The sequence below is a fragment of the Mustela erminea genome, chromosome 18 (genome assembly GCF_009829155.1).
Source record: "Mustela erminea isolate mMusErm1 chromosome 18, mMusErm1.Pri, whole genome shotgun sequence".
NCBI lineage: Eukaryota > Metazoa > Chordata > Mammalia > Carnivora > Mustelidae > Mustela > Mustela erminea.
The window spans coordinates 19259705-19285256 of NC_045631.1; the positions used below are offsets into that span (position 1 = coordinate 19259705).

The window sequence follows — 25552 nt, forward strand, 5'->3', positions numbered from 1 at the left end:
TCAGAGAGAGACAGCACGCACAAGCAGAGAGAGAGGCAGAAGCAGGCTCCCCGCTGAGTAGAAAGCCCGATGCGAGACTCGATCCCAGGACCCTGGGATCATGACCTGAGCCAAAGGCAGACACTCCACCCACTGAGCCATCCAGGCATCCCAGCAAAGGGATACTTCGCACCAGGTGTTATGCTGCCTTCAAATTGAGCGGTGGTCAGCCTTGCCTACCTCTAAGAATCATCTGAGGGGAGCTCTTACAAATCCTAGTGCCCAGACTTCCCTCCCAGACCAATTAAATCAGAGACCAGGGGGAAGGAGGTGATTCAGGCATCTGTATGTTTGAGTCCCCAGGGGATTTCAGTCTGCCGCCAAGGTTGGCACCATTGTGTCAGGAAAGCCCTGGGGATGTGATGATCTCCAGCACAGCACATGCCCTGGAAGGCCCGGAAGATCTCCCTGGGGAGACACAGCAGTCCCTGGAAAGCAGAGGCAGGAGCCCCATGTCCTCATGGCCACCTGTGTCCAGTGTATGGTGGGGGGTGGGGGCGGTGCTTTGCTGGGCTTTGGTCCTCTTAGGCCGTGCATACCAGCCTTTTCTCAGAGAAAGTCGTGCTGTTTACAGGACCCAGTGGGCTCACAAGACTGGCCGGGGTGGCAGGCCTGGGGGTATCCAGCCCCCCTTTGTTGGACACTGGTTAGGTGACAGCTCTGTTCCAGGCCTTTCCTCCCTCCCCACCCCACCCCACCCCTTTTTTTTTTTTTTTCCTGGAGAGGAAAAGACAGACCAGCTTCCTTTTTTCTCCAGAGCTGACAGCTTCTGAGACAGCCTCAAAACGCCTGTCTTTTGGCTCCTTCCCATCTGCCCCTAGCTCCCATTTCATCCTCTTGCGAGCCTGGGGCAGGGGTGGGGGTGGGGATGGGGTTGGCCCCCCCGCCCTGGTCTGGGCATCCAATGGTCCTACCCAGAGAGCAGGGCCAGGCTTTCCCTTGATAAGGAGCGCTGGCTTTTCACCGGCAGCCCTTGCTCATTGGCCAGACACCCACGATTTCCTCCGCAGGGCCAAGACCCACCCAGCGCACCCTCCTCTGTGCCTGCGCAGTCTCCGGCCGTGGGGGGTGAGGGGGATGTGCAGGGAGAAGGCCGTTGATTCCGTGCATGTCCCCAGTGTATTTCCGGTAAAGCAGCCACAGCGGGCCTCACACGGATCGTGCGGGTCTCTGTTCCTGCCGGACTTTTCCAGGATGGCTGCGTGGCTGCCGATGGGGCACAGCGTGCAGCGGGCCCCATGTACTGGATTGGATGTGACGTTAGTGGCTTTCTTGGCCTCTGCCGCAGTAATTAGATGGCTGGGGTGAGCTTATGATTTGTGTGTTCTCAAGAGTACTGTGCTGTGATTGAGTGTTCATGCATGATGGTGTGCTTGTGTGTGTATGTGTGTGTATGTGTGTGTGTGCGCGTGAATGCGCATGTGCTTGTCTTAATCCTGGCCTGTGGGGCCGGGGGCTGCAGGTCTCAAATTCCTCTGCTATTTTTAGGGGCCATATCAGCCCAGCTGTCCAGGAGCCCGGGTGTGTGTCAGGAGGAAAGTCCCACCCTCCCTGTCCCTTGCCCCTAACCCTCCAACACCGCCTAACCGCCCCCCCACCACCACCCTACCGGTGCCCTCACTCACAGCGCCTCCTCTTCCCCTTCCACACACACTGTGTAACCCTCTCCATCCTGGCCTACCTGGTCCCGGCAGTCCTGGAGGCCACTCGCTCTCTGGGACAGGCTGCAGCCAGGGTTGGGCAGCTCGACTGGGGGGGAGGGGCCTGGGGGGAAGGAGGGGAACAGGGGCGGGGCTGCGGCCAGTGCTATTTTGAGCGGCTAGCGGAGCAGCATCCGTGAGGAGACTCCTTGCTCCTGGTTGCTCCAGGCCAGGCCATGCGGGTGAGTGTCCCTCTGACCCCCCCACCCCGGAAATGTCCCAGGCTCCTCAGGCGGGTTCCTCATTTCCGAAAGGAGGGGCCTTTCTGTTATTTCCCCAGATGTGGCTGAAGAAGGTTGGGGGGGGTGGTTAATGACTTGGGGCCCCTCCCTGAGCTTCTCTGTAGGGAGGGAATCTTCAAGCTCAGGCAGCCTCCCACCACCTCAGAGGCAAGGCCCTCCTGGCCCTGACTCATGACTTTGGGAGTTTGGGCGGGGGGGGGGGGGCACCATTTTCTAACCCTCGGTGTCCTGGGACCGCATCAGCTTGCCCACGGGCTGTGACACGCCTTCCCCACAGACCATTAGCGCTTGAGGTCTACATTCCTTGGGGTGCTATTTTCTTCTGGGGCCTGGGACCCCAGTACCTTCCGGACCTTGGGAAGTCTTCTTCCTGCTTTGTGTTCCTGCCAGTGTGGCCCTCCACCCTTCATTCTCCTGGTAGACAAGAGAAAGGTGGTAGAGAGGGGTCGTCCCTCAGGTTGTCAGGGGGGTACTCAGCATAGCCTCCTGCATTTCTGCGGCTCCAACACTTGGAAGGGGCACAGATGGCATCTCGGGGATGCCCTGTCTGTAGATCTCCTTTTCGCTGAGATTACTCCAGAGGAGTAAGTTCCTTAAAAAAGCAAGTGAGGAGAGAGACATAGCTGTCTCCCCGTGGTTCCGTTTCCCCCCACGCCACCCCCTCCCAGCCACTGAGGGTCAGGTTTTTGGTCATGTCAGCAGTTGGCAGCGTGTGGGCTGGCCCAGAGCAGAGGTCTACGGAAAGCCTGAGACGTGCCTAAGATGAGCATTCATCTCTCCCCGTGCCCAGTCCCAGCCACAGAACTGGCACCAGTACTGAGGTGTGTGGGGGTGTAGCTGGGGGTGGGGCCAGGGAGATGCCTCACCCCACAAGTTGGGTGCTCCCTGGTCAGGCCTTCTCCCCTCCCCACCCCACCCCACCCCATCAGGGGCCCCGGGGCCACCAGCACTAGGTCAAAGATTGAAGGGGCGTGCATGGTGATGGTGAGGCAGATGGCAAAGGGCCTGGCAGACCGGCAGTGAGGGTCCTCAGGGGAGGGAGGGAGGCCTCCAGCAGGTCCAGCCGTTGGAGGAGGAACCCTGGGCCTGTCTGCAAGTGCAGTGGCAGCAGGAAGCCATTCCAGTGCACCTGCTTCCTCCCGGCCAGCCTGGCTCTCGGTGAAGGCGGGCTCTCGGCTGCTTTCTCTTCCGCCCCATGCTGGGGGAGGGCTCTCCCTGGAGGCTGGACCGAAGGGGCCAGGCAGCCCTGCCAAGCTCTCATCCCCATCCTCCTCTGGCTGGCAGCATGGCCTTCAGGCCACTCCCTGCAGACAGAGCTCTGTGCAAAGCCTATTCGGGTCATGGTGGAAGAGCAGGTCATCTCTGGAAGCCCTTGCTTTCTTTCTCTCCAAGCTGTTATTCTGGCCGATGACATCATGGAACTTCGGCAGTGCAGGTGGACTGAGGGAGGCGGGGGCAGGGCCTGCTTCCACCCCTTCCAGTGAGCCCAGGAGGTTCTTGCTGGAGGACAGGCCTGGGTGTGAGTTCTGATCCGCCACTTGCTGCTCTGCGACCTCGGCCAGGTCATTTCTGATCCCTTTTGCTCATTTGTAAAGTGGGAATCAGAGTAGTATGTCCTTCAGAGGACTGTTGTGGGGATTGGATGAGATCATGCGAGCAGAGGACACAGCGCGGTGCCTGACAGTTAGGACAGGCTCAGCAAAGTTTAGCTATTACTGCAGTTCTTTCTTCCCTCTGCCTTATCCCCCGCTCCCATCCCTAGATAAGAAGGTGCTCGGGTGGGGCTGGCAGGGAAAGGGTCTCCTGGGAGCTACTCTCTGCTGCTCAGAACGGGAAAGGAGAGGGAGGGAGGGTTCCATGTCTCTTTCTCCTCTAAATGTGCTCTAGAGTTGGTAGAGGGAAGAGGGGCCAAGTTCTAGGTCACAGACAGCAGGATCTCCTCTTTCTCTTCCCACTTCCCTTGGGATCTCCCGGTGTATGGATATCTGCAGGGACACTGGAGCCTCGATGCATTTTTCCCCAGCCTGGGAATTCCATGCTCGTGGGGAGCCTGGTGGGTGGAAAGCTTCTCCTAGGGGCATTTGTGCCCCCATTCCCTCTTGTGAGGGGCACAGAGAATGGGAAGGTAAGGGCGGCTGCTGCTTGCTCATCCCTGCAGAGGCTAAAATGCAGCCTGGTCCAGCCCCCTGAGTGTTGGAAGCCTTCCCAGGCTGAGCATCGATGGGTCCCCGAGCACATTTCTTGGATGTCTCCTCTTGGAGAACAAATGCTCTCAGCTATTATCTCCTCTGCTTTTTCTTTTTTATGGACTATTTAGCCCTCTTTACAATAGAAATAAGCAGTAAGTAACAAATACATAACAAAATAAATACCAAATGTCTCTGTTGTGTCTAATTTACACAATTTACAAGATGACGATGATCACTGTTTGCACGCTATTTCGGTCCTAGTTTCTTTGATTGATCTTAGGTGTTTTCCCTACAGTGACGGTGGTCACACATTTGTTAGTTTAAATGGTGACATAACAATGCATGGGTCCAAGTACCATAGCTCACCTATCCCTTCCCTAATGCTAGGATTTGGGTGGTTTCCAGGTTGTGCTCCTACATAGAGTGCACCTTGAAAAGTCTCTCTGTGGGTTTGTGGGTTTTTTCTTTCTCTGCCTTGCTTTAAATCAGCTCATTGCTTAGACATTCCTGAAGATGGGATGGCTAGAGCCAAAGGGTGATGCATTTTGTGGCTCCTGTTCCTTCCCAAAGAGCTACTCAGCAATTTCAGAGTGTCCCCGCCCTCCCCTCTCACCCCGTGGCATCGAGTGTACTAGTTATTGTTGCTAAGTTTAGAGAGTGTCCCTCCCTTGTGTTCCCCTCATCCCTGGGAATCAGGATTGGCAAATGTTATTCTCCTCAGTTTACAGTTGAAGGAAGAGACCAGATGGGAATGAGACGTTTGCCAAAGAACCCCTGTTGCCACACTGTCATGCGGCAAAAGTGTATTTATTAAGTGCCCCCAGGATGATGGGTAGCATTGTGTCCTGCCCACAAGGAAACCACAGTCCAGGAAACACTGTGGACACACAGACAGCTCACGCCCTGAATCCTAGTGTGGCTGCTGACTAGATCTGGGGCCCTCAGTGAGGCCCTCACCCTCTACAAAGTGGGCTTTTGGGAGGATGAAGTAGGGAGGCGGTGTGAAGGGCCCACCGCTGTGCCTGGCTCATTGCAGGGGTTCAGTGAGCACTGGTCTATCTTCCCTTCCCTCAAGAGAAGAGGCCAGACAGGCGCCTGAGTGGCGCAGTTGGTTAAGCGTCTGACTCTTGGTTTCTCAGCTCAGGTCCCAATCTCAGAGTCATGAGTTCGAGCCCCACATTAAGCTCCCCACTCAGCACAGAGTCTGCTTGTTTCTCTCTCCCTCTACCTCTCCCCCAACACTCTCTCTATCTCTCTAAAATAAATAAATCTTTTTTTAAAAAAGGGAGACAAGGCCAGAAGTACCTGCGAGGGTGGTTGGGGAGGGGGTCGGAGCTTCCAAGGGGCAGGATCGTGGTGGGGTCTCCCTTTGCAAGTCTAGAAACTTACCCAGGCACATTGAACACTAGCAAATGTCTCCCTGTCACTCCAAGCCTCAGCTGGACCCAGACCTCTGGAGACCTCCTGAATGCTGACAGCGACACAGTACGTTAACCAGAGTTGGCTCCTAACGTTGACTCAGCCCCTCTGACACGGCCTGGCCCTGCAGAAGAGGTGGGCCTCTAAGGGAGCTCTGCAGTCAGAGTGACTTAGGTTCAAATCCCAGCTCTACCACTTAATAGCTTTAGGGCCTCATCTCATTCTGAGTCTTTTTCCTCATAAGTAAGATGAGAAGACCAATAAATCCTCTGTTGTGAGGCTATTGTAAGACTTCCAGTCCAAAGTATGTGTTAAATACTTTTACAGGGCCCATCACCTTATAGATGTTCCATATTCAGTCATGAAGGAGGTTGTCAGAAACGGCTGAAATCCCTAGAGGGAGTAGGTCAGGAAGGAGAGCCCCGGGCCCCCTCCCTGCACAGAGCCATTCGTGCCCAGCTCTGGAAGTGACCATGGTGACCGCGGTGGAGTCATTGCCACCATCTTTGGGGCTGAGTTCCTCCCCTCTTCTGTGTTGGCATGTGTGATAGGTTATTCTGCGTCCTAAGCAAATCTTTGAAACTTTAAAAGCCAGTGATAACAAAGAGAGGAGAAAGAGCCAGGTGATTCCTCACAAAAGCCAGAGAGAGAATTCCCTCCGGGTAGAACCCCACATTTGCATTCAGAGTAGAATTCCTCAGGAAGAGCTGGGACAGAGGGTCAGACCCGGGTGTGAACGGGCTGGCGTCACCACCACCTGGGACGCAGGGGCTCCTCCCTGCACGCACAGGAGATCAAAGACCACATGAGCTAAATAATTAAACAAAGTCTCGTGTATGAACAGAGTGTATGATAAGAAAATAGACAAGTCAGGGGCGCCTGGGTGGCTCAGTGGGTTAAGCCGCTGCCTTCGGCTCAGGTCATGATCTCAGGGTCCTGGGATTGAGTCCTGCATCAGGCTCTCGGCTCAGCAGGGAGCCTGCTTCCCTATCTCTCTCTCTCTCTGGCTGCCTCTCCATCTACTTGTGATTTCTCTCTGTCAAATTAATAAATAAAATCTTTAATTAATAAATAAATAAATAAATAAGAAAAAAAAGGAAAATAGACAAGTCAATAAAGCACGTTAAAAATAATTCTCTAATTTTTCACCAGTCATTCATCAGTAAGCAGTAATCAGAATGAACCTGTTCTTAAACTCCACTCAACTGAACGGATTCTTTGGACGAAGCCTCTCCCTGGGAGGAGGCAGATTCTGCCTGTTGCTTCCCAAGAGCACCCATTCTAATTTCTCAGCCATCAATGGGGCGGCTTTACCGTTCTCCAGACCTCCTGCCCCTGGAGGGTAGTGATGCATGGCAGGTAAAAGGCAAAGAAGGTGAAGAGTCCTGGAGAAGTTTTGCTAATACCTCCACGGGCATGTACCTCGGGTTCTTGCAATGGAGGGCTAGAGTGCCTCTTCTACCAGACCCCTGGAGTGCAGACCTGGAAAGAACTTTAGCCATTATCTACCCTAATCCATTCCCTAATTCTGCGGACAGGCCCAGAGAGGTGAGCTGGCTTATTCAAGGATGCACAGCTTCCAAGGGCAGGAATTTCCATGGTCTGTACCCCACCTTGCCGTCTCTTTCCTCTGGTGTTTTATTCACTGTTCCTCCTCTGATGTCTGGGCTTTGCCATCTGTCCCCCCTTCCCCACTTCCTCCCTCCTGTTCCCTGTTGCCCAAGGTGTTTGTCCCGGCAGGTCGTGGCCTTTAGGAAGACTCGGATTCCCTGAGCGACCCTGCCTACCCCTGTGTCTGCTCTGACCCTGGGTGCAGGCTTTCTTCGGCGCCATGGCCTTTTCATCAAGGTTCGCCTTCTGGGAGCAAAAGGAAAGTTGGGTCTCAGAATCCTTGTGCTTTTCCTATGTGCTTGGCATGGTGTGTGCAGGCAGGAGTCTGGCTTGTGGGCAATAGAGCTCTGGGAGCTAGATACGGCCTAGCGCATGTGTGTGTACCGGGGGGCTGGGGAGAATGACCAGGGCGGGGCGCAACAACTCACTCTTCTTTCTGGATGGGCTTCCGCGCTGAGTCATGTTCTTCCTCTGAGCTCCACCTCTGGTAGGCTGAGCTGCCTTTTGTCCCACCGGTACCCATCTAAGTTAACCCCTCCACACCCTTCCCTCCCCACTGCTGCTCTGGCTCACCCCTGGGAACTTGGTTAGCTGTGTTGGGGCTGCTGGGAATGGCCTCGGCTCAGAGGCCTCTGGAACTGTGTCTCCCCGCGTCTGGGGACCTTGGTGGGTAAGAAGGACAGGAGCCAAGAGTCCGGAGCCAGGCCAGCTGGCTGCCTGGGTTCCAGAGGGTGATTCAGGCGGCAGCCCTGGGCATGCCTTTGTGTGGTGCACAGTCCCCAGCTGGGCAATGACCTATGACAGACAGAGCCCTTGGTTGGGGGGAGGGAGGCAGGGGGGAGGCTAGTGAGTCAGCCTGAGGCTAAATCCAGAGCTGAGCTCAGAGCCCTGCCTGGTGTCCCAGACATTTCGGGGGGCGGCCAGTGTTGCCCCCGACGCTCCTCCACTTGGGCGGGACGCTTGGGGTCCCCAGCTCACATCCCCAGAGGAAAGACTGAATTGGAGCGGGTGAGGGACGCGGAGTGGACTTGGAATCTGGGCCATCCCCGAGCCTGAGCTAACAGCACTGCGTGTAGTCATGAGCACGTCTGTGTGGTTTGTGAGACTTGACGTTCCTCTGACCTGTGTGCTCAGGAGCTAATGCATGGTGTGATCCCTGGGGGTGTGGGGGGGCATGGGGGGTGTGAGTGATGGACATTGGTGGGGGGCAGCAGGTGCAGACCTGGACTCTGCCACCCCTCCTCATTCCCTCTCCCTCTCCAGCCCCTCCCTTCCCTTTATCTGCTCCAATCTAAGGCAGTAGACCCCACTCCAAGGAATAATTGCCATTTTCCCTGTGGCCATAACAGTATGAACTAACTTTGAAGCTTTGGCCAGTTGAAAATAGCTTTATAGACAAGACACGGCTTTAAAACTTCAGTGGCCATCCTGCTGGTCAGTGCCCTAGGCACTGCTAATCAGAGCTCAAATGTAGCCAAGGACCCTGGTGACAAACGGAGAGTCTCCCCTGGCCCTCCCCCCGCCGCCACCAGGTGGATCATTAACGTGATTCTGGACGAGCTTCCAAGGATCTTTTCCATTAGGAATCAAGAACTCCTGCCAGGATACCCACCCCCACTCATCCCCACTGTTCCAGGAAAGAAAGGCATGCTTCCAGACCTGCCTTTTTCCCATCGTCCCAAGTGACTAGGGAAAGAAGAGAAACGAAATCCACTAGGACTGTCTGAGCTTTTGGAGGGAGAGATGCTAGTGCAGTGGGGGCAGAGGGCTCATTCAGACTGAGGCCTGGCCCCTCTAGGTCTGTCCCGAGCCAATCTCAGTACTGAAGGGACCATCGGATTACCCACCATGTCTCTTCTTTTTCCAGATACAGCATGGTGGCTGCCATTTTCCCAACTCGGCTCCTCCCCTCTGACGTAGGCCAGCTAGTGCATAGGCTGAGCACAGCCCCCCCACCCCACCAGAGCAGCCGGAGGGCATCTTTCCTTCCTCTACACTGTGCCCCTAACTTTGGGGTTCCCTCCCTTGGCTGCATAGTTGACAGTTTTGTGGGTCTGGGTTTGGCAAAACGTCTGGCCTCCCAAATCTTTGCCTATGCCTCCTGTCCTGCCTCCTGTCTGTCTGGAGCTGTCTGGCTGGGAAGGCATTCGGGCTCAGGGCTGGGGGGTATCGCAGGGACCTCAAAGCAAGTTGGAGCCAGCCTGGGAGCAGTCTCCTCCCAGCAGGGCCCCCACACTGGGGTCATTCCCTCCTTCTTAGTCACTAGGTCAGGGGACTCTTGTTCAGACCGTCCCTCGTCTGAGCCAGGAATGACTCTTGTCATTTAGTATGAGTTGAGTTATCTGGATCTTTCCGTCCGCCCCGTAACCAAGGCCATGACAGCACTCTCTTTAAACAGCCCAAGTGGGACACGTGACTGGGGACTGAGGCCAGGGTTCCCCCGCCCCCCGCAACCGTGGAGACTACTCCCTCTTGAAGTTGTCACCGGACAGTTTGGACTCCGGCACAGGCTCTCTGTCACTCGTGTCCTTCACCCCAGTACTCCTGAACACACGGGACCTCTGCCTCCTAGGGAGGGGTGGCCCCTTGGAGGTTTGCCTCTTGTGCTTTTGATGCTCAGCTTCCCTGCCCTGTCCTGCGAGTGACTTCTTTGTCTGCTCCCCCAGGTTAAAGAGGAGGACAAAACTCTGCCGAAGCCTGGCCCTCCTGGCAAGGAGGAAGGGGCTGTAAGTGCTTCTCTGAGCCTCCCCCCCAGCCCCGCCTCCCGTGTGCGTGTCCCCGGGTGGGTATGCCCGCCTGCCCTGGCCTCCTTCACGAGGCAGCTCCTGGGAGGCAGCTCCCGGGAGCAGGCATGCCCGGCGGGGTGTCCCTTCCTGTCTGGGGTGGCCAGAGGGAATGCCACTGACAAGGCAGAAAGTGCAGCATGTGTGATGCCAACTTGGGGTGCATGGAGGACATGGGAACCCCGAGGGGCTTTGGAGATCTCCTCCGACCCCCTTTCTTTCATTTTTTTTTTTTAAGATTTTATTTATTTATTTGACAGAGAGAGAGATCACAAGTAGGCAGAGAGAGAGAGGAGGAAGCAGGCTCCCCGCTGAGCAGAGAGCCCGATGTGGGACTCGATCCCAGGACCCTGAGATCATGACCTAAGCCGAAGGCAGCGGCTTAACCCACTGAGCCACCCAGGCGCCCCTTTTCTTTCATTTTTACCTTTAGTTCTTGCTTCCTGAACCCTTGGGGGGTGCCGGAGAGGCCTAGGTGTGTGAACTCTGAGATCGGGGAGCACCAAATGAGAGCTCAGCTGTTGGGACTCTTCGTCCCACTCTGGGCGGCACAAGACCAGCCCGGGGAGGGGTTTCGCTGCAGCTGTTCTCTCTCTTCCCGAGACCCCATCAGCTGCTTGGCACAGGTGACCCAGAGGCAGGCTTCAGCTGCCCAGGGCCCCCCGGTTCTCCCCCAGGTCATTTGGCCTTGAGATAGAGACCCTGGACTCATTTCATGCAAGAGAGGGGAGAGATGGTTCCAGAATAGCCAGGTCTGAAGATATGGAATTAGGAGAACACTGCAGCTGGCTCAGGGGGTGGGAGTGCGGGGGGTTCTGGGCCAGAGCCAGGTCACCAAGCAGCTCCGTGCTTCGTCACCCTGGATGGTGCCTGTCCCAGCTGCCCCGCTTCCTTGGATGGAGGTTGGATCAGCCAAACCTTGTGGCTTCCAACTGATCTGTAGTTAACCCTGCAGGGCGAGCTTGTGATTTCAAAGGAGAAGTGTTTGAGATATGTGTGTGGGAGGGGCCTTGGAGTATCCAGGTCGTTTATGAAAAATCACACATGAAGTGCCCTCAGGACTTCCCGGCATGTGGTAAAACCCTGCACGAGTGCCAGTGGTTACCGCCATTGTCACCGCCATCTTCAGCTGGGGGGGATGGGAGGAAAGCCAGAAGAGGGAGGAGGAGGGGGCAGGAGCCGGCACCTGGGGCCAGGAGCCAGCTCCACAGGGCCCTGGCATGCCGCAGTGCACTCCTGGTCCAAGAGGTTGAGGGAGAGGCACCTTCCAACCCTCCTCTCCCCACCCCTGCAACAGGGCCACCAGCGGCTGAGGTGACTTGGCTCAGCTCTGCTCAGGATGTGGGACAGCCTCTCCCTGTGGCAGCCAGAGGGCTGCCCGCCCTGAGCGTCTTCCCACGTCCCAGCAGAGGTGACAGCCAGACTTGCAGGGCCTAGCGCCCAGGGGCACCCTAGAACCAAGGTCGTTGTTTTGGGGAACAGGGACTCAAGCATGGCCCCTGAGTGGCAGGGCTCTGCCTGACCAGCAAGGAGCCCCCCAGGGGTTGACCTTGCTCTCTCAGGCAATGGGGCTGGCTTTGCAGGAAACCCTGACCTGCTATTAGCCAGCCTGGCTTTCCCCATTGGCTTTCCCTTGGGACTGCAGACGCTTGCTGACAGTGTTGGGGGAAGGGTGGGTGCATCGGGCAGTGTGTGCCAGCGTAAGCCTGTCGGGTGCCCAGAAGCTGGGAGGCTGGCTAAGCCAGGGCCCCAGCTCTAGGGCAGGGTGATCTATGGCCACTTCAGTATGACCCTCCATGGGCCCCAGCTGCCTCCTCTTCGTCCTGTCATTCTGTACACGTACTCCGGGAGCTGGGAGGCCTCCAGGCCTGGGGAGGTTTGCAGGAGGAAAACTGCAGAAAGCAGGCTGGGGTGGAAGCTTCTCGGGCCCGCACTGGTCTCCGCAGCCCCTGCAAGTACAGGTGAGCTGTAGACAATGGCCACGAACCAGAGGAGCAGGAGGAGCTTAGCCTATCCTGGGGCCAGGAATTGCCCCCTGAGCGCTATTTTTGCTGGGATGGGTAGGTTTGGGGTCTGACTGCCCAGAAAGCACAGTGATAGACCGGGAACCAGAGGCAGGAAGCCCCAGAACGAGACCTAGGATTGATGGTGGGAATTGGTGGTCTGGCCTCTCTGTGCTCTCTCTGCTGTGTTTGGGCTCACCTGGGCTGGGGCTTGGTTGCTGCCCTGACGTAGACCAGTGAGTCTGGGACAGAGCAGGGGCCTCTGGGCACTCTGCTGGCATCTCATGGCCCTGTGCTAAGGCTCGGGGGTAGACAGCAGGTGACAGCAGTACCTGCTTGTGCTTTGTGTGAGAGAGAAGCCAAACTCATAGGGGCAGTTGTACCATCTGGAAGATGGACTGAGGGCTTCCTGGTAAGAGCTTCTTAGAGCTCTGGATGGACGGAAGGTCTATTCCAGGACAAGGCCTGAGGTCGCACCTCTCCCTTCCTCTGCACGGGGTGGGCAGGGACGCAAAGGCTGATGCTAATGTCTACCTGTATTTGTGTGACCAGCCAGAGGGCAGCTCCAAGGACAGCAGTGGCCCATCTAAGAGTCCTCAGCCTTCCACCAGCCCTGTACCCTCAGAGACCTCCCAGAGAGCCAAGAGCCCTGCACCCACACTCGCCATGAATGGCCCAGGGGCTGCCTCCGCAGAAGGCCCAAGCGAGGAGGCCCAGGGCCTGTCCCGGAAGAGAGTGGCAAATGCGGTGAGGAAGGTGGTGAGCAAGGTGCTGCCTGGCGAGGAGCCTGGGAGTGCCAAGGAGCCTTCAAGTAGGGGGGTCCGATCCCCAGAGCACCCAGCTCGAGGCAAGAGGGGAGAAAAGGCAGCACCCGGTCCCAAGCCACCACCTCCCCCACCTCCTCCGCCTCCCCCTGCCCCACCTAAGCCTGACACAAAGAAGGAGGCAGCCAAGGACGAGCTCTCCGTGGGCCTACGGAGCCTGATGTCTCGGGGCAAGGGCAAGGACCACAAGCCCCGTGGCAGGCAGTCTCCAGGGAAAGTGGACAAGCCCTCCAGCCAGGAGCCAGGCTCCCCAGCCAAAACCGAAATCCCAGAGAAGCAGAGTTCCCCAGCCCCGCCAGGAGAGCTGGCGGTCCCAGTCTCCACCGGCCCGAAGTCGAACCTCCCTGGATTGCCGCCCTCCAAGTCACCGGCCCCTGACGTGCAACAGGAGGTACCCCAGTGTGTCACTAACCTCCCATGCGCCCGACCACCCTTGTGGGCGGGCCAGGCACCCTCACAGCCAGCTTTCCCACGCCTCATCAACACGCCCGCGCGGCTGAGACGCTGGGCCTGGCCAGGTGCCCGTGGAGGGCCTGCATGGCTTTCCTCAGCCACGGGCCAGAGCCCACGGCAGCCTCTGCTCTGGGATGGGCCCCGCTAACCAGCATGCCGCTATTCCTCGACCCTCTTGCGTGGGATCAGGGCCTGTTCCCAGGCTGCATGGTGTTGGCTAGGGGCTCTGGATCCCAAGCAGAGGTTCAAAGTCTTAGCAGGTCAGCCCTAGGGTAGGAAGAGAATTTCTGGAGTCAGCAACCTGTGTTCACCTCCCCAGCCGCTCACCCTGTGCGGGAGCTCAGCAGGGTCCCGTCACTCAACCTTCCTCTGCCAAGGAGGGATGGGACAGGTCTCCAGTCCCTTCTCTGAAGCCCCTGGAGCCAGAAGTGTTTGGGAAGTTAGTGATTTTTGTATTTTAGAAAGTCCTACATAATGAGCAGCAACATGTAACCCGCACAAATATTTTCACAGGGAAAATCTATGACTGTTCACACAGCAGGGGGCTAGACTACAAACAGGTTTTGCCACCAAAATAGTGAAGAAGGAAAAAAATATTTTGTTGGGGTGAGAGGGAGCTTTTGGATTTTGGAATTGCAAGCAAGGGATAACCCCAGCTCGGAAGGGTTGCTGTGATGATGAGGAATGGTACACTGCTCTGAGCCCAGTCCCTGGCATGGTGGGTGCCCACAGATGGTGGCATAGATAGCGATGCTCTTAGTGGTGGTTTTAATGCCATCATTGCCATCACTACCTTCTTCAAGCCTGGCCTGCAGTTCCCTCTGGCAGCAGGACTCCTGAGCCCTATGCCTGGGTGGCAAATGGGCACAGTGAACCCCCTTTGGATCCGAGGCCCCATTTGTCCACAAAGTACTCTCTCAGTGGGACAGGAGGCTGAGAGGCAGAAGGGAAGACCTTAGAAGGTGATGCCTGCATGGCTGGTCCTTTGGTCAGGGACAGTTCTCTCCAAACTTCCCTATTTTGTAGAGCTTCTGAGGCCTCATGAGGTTTGCCAGGGGAGGAGTCAGGTTTCACCACAGTTTCTCCCAGGCTGTTTCATGCTCTTCTGGCAGGAAGGGCAGGGTGGGGGGCGTGGGGGGTAGGACACAGCCTAGAGGCCCTCCCTGACTGCTTCCTCCTGGGATTCCTCCTAGAACCTACCTTATTCCCTACTCCATTCTTCCTGGGTTTCACAGAACTTAGAGAAGAGCAGGCGACAGCCTTCCCAGCCCTCCTGGCCTCCTTGGAATCAGGGAAGTCACCTCCTGCCACCCAGAGTTGGCAGTAGTGTTTTGGCCTGATGGGCAGGCCATGAGGGAAATTGTCAGCCCCTGAGTAGAACTTATAAGTAGCCAGAGAGTGTCATGTGCCTGTTCCCGGGCCTGGCCGCCCTCCCTCTGGCTCCCTGTCCCTCTCACTAGGGTGGAATTAGGGGCCGAGGTGGGCCCTGGCCTGGAGTTCACCCACCTGCCACCTGGGCCAGGGGAAGGAGCCAGAGGGTATATGGGGGAATAGGGCCATCCTGGTACTGAAGTTGTGAGGACTGTGAGAAGGAAGAACCCCAGACTTTCCAGGCACCTGTTCTTTTTTTTCTCATCCGACAGTCTAAAAACTCAAGTTGTTGCCTGGCTTGCCCCCCTGACCCTGCCCCACTTGCCTACTGGGCCCCAGCAGCTTCCTAGACTACAAGCTTGGCATGCTGTGCCCCACTGCCCCCAACCCCAGGCCAGGACTAACGGTGGTTTAACCCCTAGGCCGGAGCTGCCCCTGAGGTCCAGCTGACCCCTGCAGAGGAGGCCCAGCAGCGCCTTGAGAGGATCTTCACAGCTTCTGTAATAGCACCTCTCGTGTATGGTTCCCCAGGTCCTGGTGCTCCTCTGTGCCGAGGCTGGCAGCCAGACTGTGGGTGTTGGGGGTGGGGGGAGCCTGACTATGGAAGGATGGCTCCGTGGCAGCCTGGGGGCCATCACGGGGTCTTCTCACCTGAAGAAATAAGGGAAGGGCTCTCTAGAGAGTCTGAGTGGTGAGGCCTGTTCCTCGAGGGGACCCAGAGCCCTGTGCCCGTGGAAGGGGACAGCCAAGGGGATCCCTCTTGGCTGAGAATCCAGCCTCTTCCTCTGGCCCCATCCTCTTGCCCTGGAGGCCGTGGCTTGGTGCCAGGGCCCGGTGGCTGGTGAGGCAGGGAGCTCACGCTCCCCTCTTTCAATGCACTGGCTCTCCAGGCCCAGTTGGGGCCTGTTAACTCCTTGCTTATTCCTTATAGGCAAGGCCCAAGGCCTGGCCGACTTCACTTCCTCTTCAGAAAGGTCTTTAAGTAAACAGACAGAGACAGGTGAAGTCCGGCCCCAGGGTCTGCCCACAGTTCCTTGGTTCATGGGCAGGTGGCCCCGGTGGCATGGTGCCTCTGTTTGCCATGGGACGGTGTGCCTGCCTGTGAGTGGGACAGGGGTACAATGGGGGATTGAGGAAGGGGGTCCCAGACTTGGGCCTGCTAGTGGTCTCGTTCTGAGACTTGTTCTATGGCGTTCTGCGCAGGGGTGGCAGCCCGGAAGGACAGCCTTGGTACTGGGTGTGGCACCTTTGTGTGTGTTTGGAGGACAGGGACAGCCCTGTTCTGGGGTCTGCTGGCTCCAGGGGACCACTTATCTCCAGGGCACTGGCTGATCTGGAGATAAGGCCAGAGCCACCCAAGGGGCCCAGGCCCTGGGTGTGGGGAGGTAGCCTGGCCTGACAAGCTTGTAAAAGAGCCTAGTTCAGGGTACACTGGACATCCCACCCAGGGGAGACTGTGGCCTGAGGCAGAGTGACATACTCCTGCCCAGGCCACAGTGAGTGACTTAGCAGAACGTCTTCTCCGGGACTTCTGATGATAACAGGTGTCTTCGCCAGGCTGGGCCTCTCCTTCCGGGTCTGGCCCCCTGGACTGGGCACAGTTCACCTGCCCAGGCCAGCTTCCCATCCTGGCCCCTGAGCTCTTCCAACCTCCACCCTGCATCCTGGGCAGCCAGAGAGAGCCCACCCACGTGATCCAGAGTGCTTGCTGAAGGGGACATGCCAATGGTCTGCTTGTCTTCACCCCTCTTTCTCTCTCTTTCCTCTTTTCTTGCTGCTGTCAGCTGGACCCTGAGGCCGCCTCTCCTGCCCACAGCCAGGTAGGGTGCTCCTGCCCCCCTCAGGAGCCCTCCGCTTCCTCCAGTGACCACCCGCCACCCCTGGCCCGTACCTGGGCTGGCGTCTGTGCTCGGGCCTCGTGCTGGAGTGTAAGGCCTCTTTCCCCTTCTGGCTCCCACCTGGTATGGGGGGCGGGTATCCTTGGAGGAGGCGATGCCCGAAGTTTGAGATGGAGCAGTTCTATGTCAGGCCCCTTGGGAGCATCTAGATGGAGTGTCACCACTCGAGTCTGGCCTTGTGGCACATGGTTTTTAACCACTGGAGCCCAAGAGCCTGGCAAGAGTGTTAGTTTCTAGGAGCTTCAATTCTGCTCACTTCTGGCTAGAGAAAGTGAAGAGGCTGAGCCCCTCCCACCTCCTACCCACTGTCCCAGTGAGGATATGGCGTGCTCTGGCTCCACCTGCTGGCCAGTCTGGGAAACGTAGTTTTGAATTCATTCTAAAGGATTAATTCTAGGCCCCGCCTGACCCTTTGACCTCCCCCTAGTTTGTGGGGTTCCAAACACCTGACCCATAAGACGTGTCCATTCGAGACAAAGGTTTTCCCCTATATCGTGTGATTTGAAAAAAATAAAAAGAAAAAGAATAAAACATTGTGATTTTTTTTATAAAGTCACATTTCTTCAAATAATGAAGAATTAGCTTTTCCTTTCTTTTTTAAAAATGTCTTCATTTAACAATTTAAAATGTTGCTGGCCCCATAGCGGTCCTCCTGTTTGAAGGGTGGTTTCACTGGCCATGATTCCCAGAGCCAGGGGCCACTTGTAATCTAGGCTGCTCTCTCTGGAACACAGAAGGGCCATCAGCAAGGGAGAGGGGGTTACGTGAAGCCAGGACCCAACCTGGGAGTAGAACCCGACCTCTTTTTCTTTCAGCTCCAAGAAATGTGACAAAGAAAAGACTTGTCCTTCCCGATTCCTCACCCAGGAGCTCAGTGACACAAAGCAGTGTCTGCGCCTCAGTCTCACGTCTCCTCTCAGAGACTGACTGTGGCTCACAGCTGCTCCACTGCCCATCCGGGTGGCACGCAAGCCTTTCCCGTGTCCTTCCCAGCCTTCTCCCCCACGTATGGGGCCGTGCTATTTCATGCCCTTGCATGGCCTTCGCCTGTCCTTCTGAGGAGGCATGAGGCAGGAGTGGAAAGGCTGTCATGTGCCTCCAGGGGCGCGTCCTCTGGAGGGAAGGCCAGGCCGAGGCTAGGATTCAGGACCCGCAGCTTGTGTTGTAATATAGTAGACACTTCTCTCCTCGGGGCTTGAGGAAGCAAGCACCCTTTCCCAGCTTGGTGAAGGAGGGCCTGTTGGTGGGCTGAAGGCAGAAGCTGGACATGAGAGGTCACAGTAGCAGTGGGCGGTGGCCCAGAGGGCGGTGTGCGGGTTCAGGACACCAACCCTACAGGCTCCACAGGGAAGTGGGGAAGAGGGTAGCTGAAGGTGGCACCTGGTTTGCATTTTTGTGGTCTGTTGTCTTCCGGGCTCGAGTTCAGAGTGTCCCCTTCCTTCCAGACTCTCAAGGCTGGCATGGTCCCTGACTCTGTGTCCTCGTCCTCAGGGCTCCTGAGGACCACCCCCATCCCATGACTTCCCCACCTTCTTCCTCTGACACCTCCAATGTCCCCTGTTCTGTTTCTGCCCCTCAACTCTTCTCCTTACCCAGAGGCTCCTCCAGAAGCACTTCCCTTCACATGTCTGCTCTCTCCTGCTCTCCTGACTCTGTTTTCCAGAACAAGGACTGACTTTTTAATCCCCCCTACCCCCATAGGTGAAGACAGAAGAGCAGATTGCCGCTGAGGAGGCCTGGTATGAGACAGAGAAGGTGTGGCTGGTCCATAAGGATGGCTTCTCTCTGGGTGAGTCTGGAGCTGCCCAGGAAACAGAACGCCTGGGTGGGACTCTCAGTTTTCAGGGCCAGGTGTGCCTTCTGGGTCTGGTGAGGCCTGGGTGATGAGTGAGGAGAGCCCCATGATAGGGCGGGGAGGAGGCAAGACTACAGAGGGCCCAGAGAGGGTGGCAGAGGTCCCCAGGCTTGTGTCTGACTGTCTGTCCCCGCTCTGCAGGCAGTCAGCTCAAATCTGAGGAGCTAAGCTTGCCGGAAGGGAAGGTGCGCGTAAAGCTGGACCATGACGGCGCCATCTTGGATGTCGATGAGGATGATGTGGAGAAGGTTTGCGGGGAGGGCACAGGAAGGGGTCTGGGCAGGATGGGCCTGTCCACTGGCGGTGCAGGCAGGTTCTGCGTCTTCAGTGCCTGCCTGCCTGTCCCGTCACACAGGCTAATGCTCCCTCCTGTGACCGTCTGGAAGACCTGGCTTCGCTGGTCTACCTCAATGAGTCCAGCGTCCTCCACACACTGCGCCAGCGCTATGGTGCGAGCCTGCTGCACACGTACGCTGGCCCCAGCCTGCTCGTCCTCAGCCCCCGGGGGGCCCCCGCCGTGTACTCCGAGAAGGTATGGCTACCATTGCTGCCTCACCAACCCATCCATGTCTTACCTACCCCACCTTCCCTGGCTCCTTGCCTTCCCCTTGGCATCCCACTGGGCTCCTGTCCGCTCTCACAGTTGACCTGGCAAAGAGGAGTCATTTCGGGAGTGGAGACATGAGGCCCTCTCCCTAACCTCCAACAGAGGCCAGAATTGGGCTAGAATCTGCATTTCCACACATGGCCATAGCCTCAGAGCCCCTCAACCCCCTGGCAGTAAAAGGCCCAGAAAGGCAGACCTTAACAGTGAGGACCTTGGGAATGGGACCTGCTAAGAGCCTTACCCCTTCCCTCCACCCCCCTCCCACCCAAGGTGATGCACATGTTCAAGGGGTGTCGGCGAGAGGACATGGCACCCCACGTCTACGCTGTGGCCCAGACCGCGTACAGGGCCATGCTGATGAGCCGCCAGGACCAGTCTGTCATCCTCCTGGGCGCCAGTGGCAGCGGCAAGACCACCAGCTGCCAGCATCTGGTGCAGTACCTGGCCACCATCGCGGGCACCAGTGGGAACAAGGTGTTTTCCGGTGAGACAGGAAACCTGGAAAACCTGAGAGGGGCTGGGATTGGAAGGGCCTCGTAGGTGCCATCTTTTTTCCTCCCTGGCTTCTCTGTGTCCCCCAAACCCCTTCTGTCCCTGGGCAGCCTGGCCAGTGTAACACCGAGCCTCTGTGTGCTGGGGGAATAGGCCTGGGCTGGGCCTCTGGAGGCTTTCCTGATGGCCCCGGGCCTGTCTTCTACAGTGGAGAAGTGGCAGGCTCTGTACAGCCTTCTGGAAGCCTTTGGGAACAGCCCCACCATCATGAATGGCAACGCCACCCGCTTCTCCCAGATCCTCTCCCTGGACTTCGACCAAGCCGGCCAGGTGGCCTCTGCCTCCATCCAGGTGAGGGACCTTCAGGGTGGTAAGAGATCGGCCTGGACTCAGGGCATAGAAACCAGTCTCTCTCCTGCGCCTGGTTTTCCAAGGATTTTACCCCACGAAAATGGACCCTGGCTCTCAGGGCGGGTTTGCTCCACTCTGGGCATTCACCCTTCTGCCCCCAGTGTCTTCTGTCCCCGCAGCTTTCTGCCCCCCCCCCCACCTCTGGCCCTGAGTGGGGCATGCCTCAGGGTCCTGCCCACCCTTGGGGTTGGCTTCACCCTACTCCTGGGTCCTGGCCCTGTGCTAAGGGGCTTCTCTCTGGCTAATTTCACCCAGGTTAAGACTGGCTTGTCAGTAAAGTAAGGTCCAGCCAAGGCTGACCCCCTACCAGGCTAAATGAAACATCTCACCATGCTCAGTTCCTTAAGAAGACTGTTCCCCAGGGGCCTGGGCAGGGCAGCAGGGCCCTTCCAGGAGCTGGGCCTCTTTTCTTCCAGGCCTTGGGGGGAGCTAGCCTCTGGTGGAGGGTCAGCTGCCGCTGCTACTTCCCAGGGGCCCCATTCTTTCTGGTGTGGGATGGGAGGGACTTGACCTTCGCCCATACCCTCCCATGCTGTGCTATAGACGATGCTTCTGGAGAAGCTGCGCGTGGCTCGACGCCCAGCTGGTGAGGCCACGTTCAATGTCTTCTACTACCTGCTGGCCTGTGGGGATGGCACCCTCAGGTGAGATGGGGCCAAGGAAACGGGGCCGGGGGTGGGGTGGTGCCCTGGACTCCAGCTCACTCGTGGCTCCTGGATCTTGTCACTCGCTTGCCTCCCGTCCCATCTGTTTACTGCATGCTTGCCACACATGATGTCCGAGCTAAGGGGAGCTACCCCACAGGAGTTCCTGAGCCCGGGGCACAGAATTCAGTGTTCCGGAGCCTTGCTAGGACCTCTGTGGCCCCCAAAACCAGGTCTGCAGAGGAAAGCACAGACGGCACGGGTGGTCAGGGACTCGCCTGTAGTCATCTGGCTACTGTGGGGCTGAGTGGTGGTTTGGTCCATACCAGTGCTGAAAGCCCGGCGTTTTTCAGTGCCCTCCAGCCTGGCCCTTCCTGCCGTCTAGGCTGGTTGTCTGCTGGGCTCTTTCCTTTCGACACTCAGACTTGTTGTCTTTATTCTGCGGGAAAAGGGTAAAAGGATAAAAGCAGCTCCAGAACATTATCCTCCTTAGGTCTTCTTGTCGCTGAGAGCCCGGTCTCTGTCCTGTTTGGACTCACGCTGCAGGCAGATTCCTTGCTCTCTTTCAGGGGTCTGGCTGGACACTCTCACCAGAGCATCTCTGGTGACCTGGCCTAGGGAGCCCAGTGCTCTGACCAGGCGTCCAGGCCAGTTAGGGAAGGTGGCGGCCTCTGGCCTGACAGTAGAGCCTGATGGGCAGACAGAACTCAGAGTCTGGAAGCTGGATCCGTCCATCTCCACCCTGGTAGAGAGATGGCCCTTGGCATGGGGACCACACACCGTGCTGATGCCTCATTTGTACCTGTAGGACAGAGCTTCACTTGAACCACTTGGCAGAGAACAATGTGTTTGGGATTGTGCCACTGGCCAAGGTGAGGGGGCTAAGGGGATAGGGTTGGCAGCCCTGGGCCTTGGGAGTGGGGCCGCCTCCAGCAACCTGGAGCACCCCGTGGGAGGATCAGGAGCTGGGCTGCAGCCGGGCAGCTCTCCCCAGCCTCGCTCTCCCACGGCCCAGCAACAGGGGGTGCGCAGGGAGGGACAGCACCTCTGAGATGTGGTGCCCACGTGCCTGTCCCTGCAGCCTGAGGAGAAGCAGAAGGCATCTCAGCAGTTCAGTAAGCTGCAGACCGCCATGAAGGTGTTGGGCATCTCCCCAGAAGAACAGAAAGTCTGCTGGCTCATCCTGGCTGCCATCTACCACCTGGGGGCGGCAGGCGCCACCAAAGGTAACCTGCCAGGGGTCTCGACCACGCAGCTTGTCGCTGGGAGAGCTTGTGGAGGCCCTGCCCCTGTGTTCGTTCGTCCTCACCCGGCACAGGCATCTCTGTTAGCAGACTCCCCGCGTTGTCTTCCTGGTCCCTCAGCTTGGAGCAGAAGGCTTCCAACACCCAGAGAAGCATTTCTGCCCCTGGACTTGGACAGCAGTGACACAGAACACTGTGGAGAGCTGGGGGGTGGCAGTTCGGAGCTGAGGGGGAGGAGAAGGGCCCTAACTCAGAGCAGTCCCCCTGAAATAACTCTGCTTTTTATTCCCTCCCTGACAGAGGCCCCTGAGGAGCAAGCGGGTAACTGACTTTAGCCCCTCCCTGGGGGGTAGAGGCCACCTTGTCCCCTCTTGGTGGTGGCCCTGGGCTCTCTCTGGTGACTGGCTTGTTCTGTCCAAATGGAGGGGACTGGCCTGGGAGAAGCCCCTGATGGAGAGGGGAGAGTGCCTGCTGGCCCTGAGGCTTTTCAGCATCCGAGGCCTAGCCGCTCCAGCTCGTTTTGCCTCCTGATCCCGGGACCTCTCAGGATGTCCTCCATGGGGCTCAGATGGGGTAGGGTGGTCTTGGGGCTTTCCGAGGCCAGTTGTCCCTGAGTCTTCTTCCCTTCTTTTCACCGGTTTGATAGCCGGGGTCTCCTCCTCTTGCATGGCAGGGTGGAGACCACTAGGGGGCAGCAGGCACCGCGGTAACCAGTGGGCTGCCGCTTCTGCACTTGGGCTTGGGAGCTTGTGAATGGCTCGAGCTTGGCCTGGCTTGGAGGAGCTCTGCTGCCTTCCTCTGAGATTATGGCGATGGGCTGGCACTCGGAGCACCTCTTCACCCCTTCCTCCCCTTTCTTAGAGGGACGCTGCCTCTGAACAGCGCCTTGGGCTTAGGCTCCATCTTCCTCAGGGATGTGAAGGGCCCCAGGCTGTTGGGGCAGGGACAAGAAAGAGAAAGCACTGGTGGGTGGGTACTGGTGGGCGAGCGGGCAGGCGGGAGCTCAGAGGAGCAGGTGGTGGAGTCTGGTCCTCGAGATCCCAGCGGAGGCATCCCTGCCAAAGAGAAGCAGGCTCTGGGTTAAAGAAGTTGTCTCCAGACTGTGTAGGTGGGCAGAGGGGTAGGCGTGTGGCTGTGTCTTGAGGAAGTTCTTCCACTCTGGGGAGGCACCAAGACCAGGTTCCTTATGAACCTGTAGTCCTTAAGCACTGCCGGCCTGCAGACAGATCACACGTGCCTTGTTGCGCAGGGTCTGTTACCTCCTTAGAGCTTCCATTTATTTTCCAGAGGATGCGTGTACGTGTATGTGTGTGTGTCCGTGCATGGTGTCCTTGTAGGGGTGTGTGTGTGTGTGTGAGTGAGCGTAATTACATCCGTAAACGTTCTCCTTTGAGATTGTGTGTGTGTGCTTGTGTGTATTTTTGTGTCTCTGAGTCTGAATGTGCTTCCGTTTTCTCGCCTGCTCATCCTCACGAACCCCCTCCAAACCCCCACCACCACCACCACCACAGTCCCTTCCCGTGAGCCTGGCGGGCTCTGTTGATGACTGTTTGCTAACACGCTGTTTTTCTTTGCATGCTGCATGCTGGTCCTTTGCCTTACAGAAGCTGCTGAAGGTAAAACCTTGTTTCTTGTTAGCTTTCCCTAATTGCTGTGATTAGACACATGTTGGCCGAGGCGCGTCTGTCTACGTGGGCTGTTCCCTTTCCCCTGCGGCTTCTTCCACTTCCCCACTGTTGGGCCGTGGGTGGGTGGCAGTGGTCTCCCCTGGCAGCTGCCTAGAGGTAAGGGAGAGGGTCCTGATGCGTTCCTGGAAGGGAGAGGTGCTAGAACACTCTCATGACGTGTCCCCCACAGGCACAAGTGTCCCTTGTGCTCATCACAGGGGGCCTGGTTCACCCTCTGACTGGCCTTCCCCATGCTGGCATCCCTGAGGCCAGGCCCTCTAGAAGAGATGTTTGGAGCTGCCTGGGTGCCCTCTAGTGGCAGCGGTGTGGAGTTCCCTCCTCTTTTAGGACCTCAAGGGGCACCGGAAGTGCTGGTAGCCAGACTCCCTCTCTTGCTCACCAGAAGTCCCTGTTTTGCCTAAAGCCCTTCTGATGTCATCAGGGCTGGTTTTAACTCCCAAGAGATGCTCACTCCCCATTTCTTGGCCATGGGAGCCAAAGAGCACATCGGTCATCAAAAGGACTAAGGAGGAAGACCCGAGATGCCAGATCCTTCCCTTTTTTTCTACCCCGTAGCTGGGCGCAGGCAGTTTGCCCGCCACGAGTGGGCCCAGAAGGCCGCATACCTGTTGGGCTGCAGCCTGGAGGAGCTGTCCTCAGCCATCTTCAAGCACCAGCACAAGGGCGGCACCCTGCAGCGCTCCACCTCCTTCCGCCAGGGCCCTGAGGAGAGCAGCCTGGGAGACGGCACAGGTGCCCAAGCCCCTTGGCAGGTGGATGTGGTTGGGGGGCCCCAGCCAGGCCTCACTGTGGTCTGCTCCGGCCAGGGAAGACCACTGGGGCGAATAGATGCTTCCTTCAGAGGAAGAGGTCCAGCCCCAGGGCCCTACGCTGACTTGATTCTGGGTGACTAGAGAGTATACCCCCCCATGGGGACCCCCAGGCGCAGGACGGAGAGCTGATGTTCTTGCCTCGCAGGCCCCAAACTGAGCGCACTGGAGTGCTTAGAGGGCATGGCGTCTGGCCTCTACAGTGAGCTCTTCACCCTTCTCGTCTCTCTGGTGAACAGGTGAGTGAGAGGCAGGTGAGTGGGGGTTGGCCAGGAGCTGCCCAGCCTCCTGCTGAGACAAAGGGCGAGTTGATGCCTCTGGGCTGGTGGGATCGCAGAGGCAGCGCCATTCTCCACCAGCAGGGGGCTCCCTGTCCTCACAGGCGAGGACAGGTGCGTTTCCCGCCTTCCACCACCCGGCACCACCAGGGTCCTGGGCGCCAGGGCAGGGATGGAGATTTGTCTGGGACAGAAGAGGGCTGCCTGGGTGCCACGGGCAGACCGGTGAGGCCTGTTTGGCGGCACTGCCCCAGCCAGGCCTGACCCAGTCTCTCCCTGTGAAGGGCTCTCAAGTCCAGCCAGCACTCGCTCTGCTCTATGATGATTGTGGACACTCCAGGCTTCCAGAACCCGGAGCAGGGTGGGTCAGCCCGCGGAGCGTCCTTTGAGGAGCTGTGCCACAACTACGCCCAGGACCGGCTGCAGAGACTCTTCCACGAGTGCACCTTTGTGCAGGAGTTAGAAAGATACAAGGAGGTAACACTTGACCTTGCCTCAGCCGGACATCCCCCTCCTGGCCCCGCCCTCCCCCCCCCCCCAGCCTCCTGGCATCCACAGAGAGGACAAGGTGAAGAGGGCAGGTTCCACTTTCCCCACTTTTGCTCTCTGTCATTTCCGTCTCCCTGTGCACCCCGGAGCGGTAGTCTTGTCCTGCCCCAGACTTCATCCTATCTTTGTAGAGAGTTTGCTCTCCAAGAAGTTGCAGATGTACTCGGGGCCCTGAGAACCCCTCATTGCCCACCCTTGAGGCACCCATCTAGGCCCTGTGAATTGCCACCCCACAGTTCCTATGTCCATGTGGGTCCGGCTGGGCCTTCCCTGGCTCCCGATATCTTAAGACGGTGATTGGTTATGTAGGGCCCCTTCATAGAAGGGTGTTCCAGATGGGACAAGATCTAGAAATCCTACTTCATGGGCAGGTGAGATGAATGAACTGGGGAGGATATTTATCTTGGATGAGAGAAGATTCGGGAAGCAAATGACAGCTGCCT

At 57.6% G+C, this 25552-nt stretch overlaps 1 protein-coding gene across 20 annotated transcripts in view; it reads left to right on the forward strand.

The window, feature by feature from the left end:
- MYO18A (myosin XVIIIA) overlaps positions 1 to 25552 on the forward strand; it is a 93895-nt gene that overhangs the window by 30785 nt on the left and 37558 nt on the right. For 8 of the 20 annotated variants that reach the window (XM_032322907.1, XM_032322909.1, XM_032322905.1 and 5 more), the window contains exons 3-16: positions 16419 to 16454; positions 18234 to 18321; positions 18529 to 18635; positions 18743 to 18919; positions 19265 to 19478; positions 19695 to 19837; positions 20441 to 20541; positions 21350 to 21413; positions 21623 to 21767; positions 22086 to 22106; positions 23390 to 23401; positions 24029 to 24205; positions 24431 to 24521; positions 24845 to 25037. In XM_032322907.1, the coding sequence (XP_032178798.1) occupies positions 16419 to 16454; positions 18234 to 18321; positions 18529 to 18635; positions 18743 to 18919; positions 19265 to 19478; positions 19695 to 19837; positions 20441 to 20541; positions 21350 to 21413; positions 21623 to 21767; positions 22086 to 22106; positions 23390 to 23401; positions 24029 to 24205; positions 24431 to 24521; positions 24845 to 25037 (1569 nt within the window). Of the gene's footprint in view, positions 1 to 1829; positions 1922 to 7329; positions 7460 to 8057; positions 8209 to 9866; positions 9927 to 12538; positions 13202 to 15056; positions 15135 to 16418; positions 16455 to 18233; positions 18322 to 18528; positions 18636 to 18742; positions 18920 to 19264; positions 19479 to 19694; positions 19838 to 20440; positions 20542 to 21349; positions 21414 to 21622; positions 21768 to 22085; positions 22107 to 23389; positions 23402 to 24028; positions 24206 to 24430; positions 24522 to 24844; positions 25038 to 25552 lie in introns of those variants that run through there. The other 12 variants (XM_032322916.1, XM_032322922.1, XM_032322925.1 and 9 more) reach the window with 9 other exon arrangements.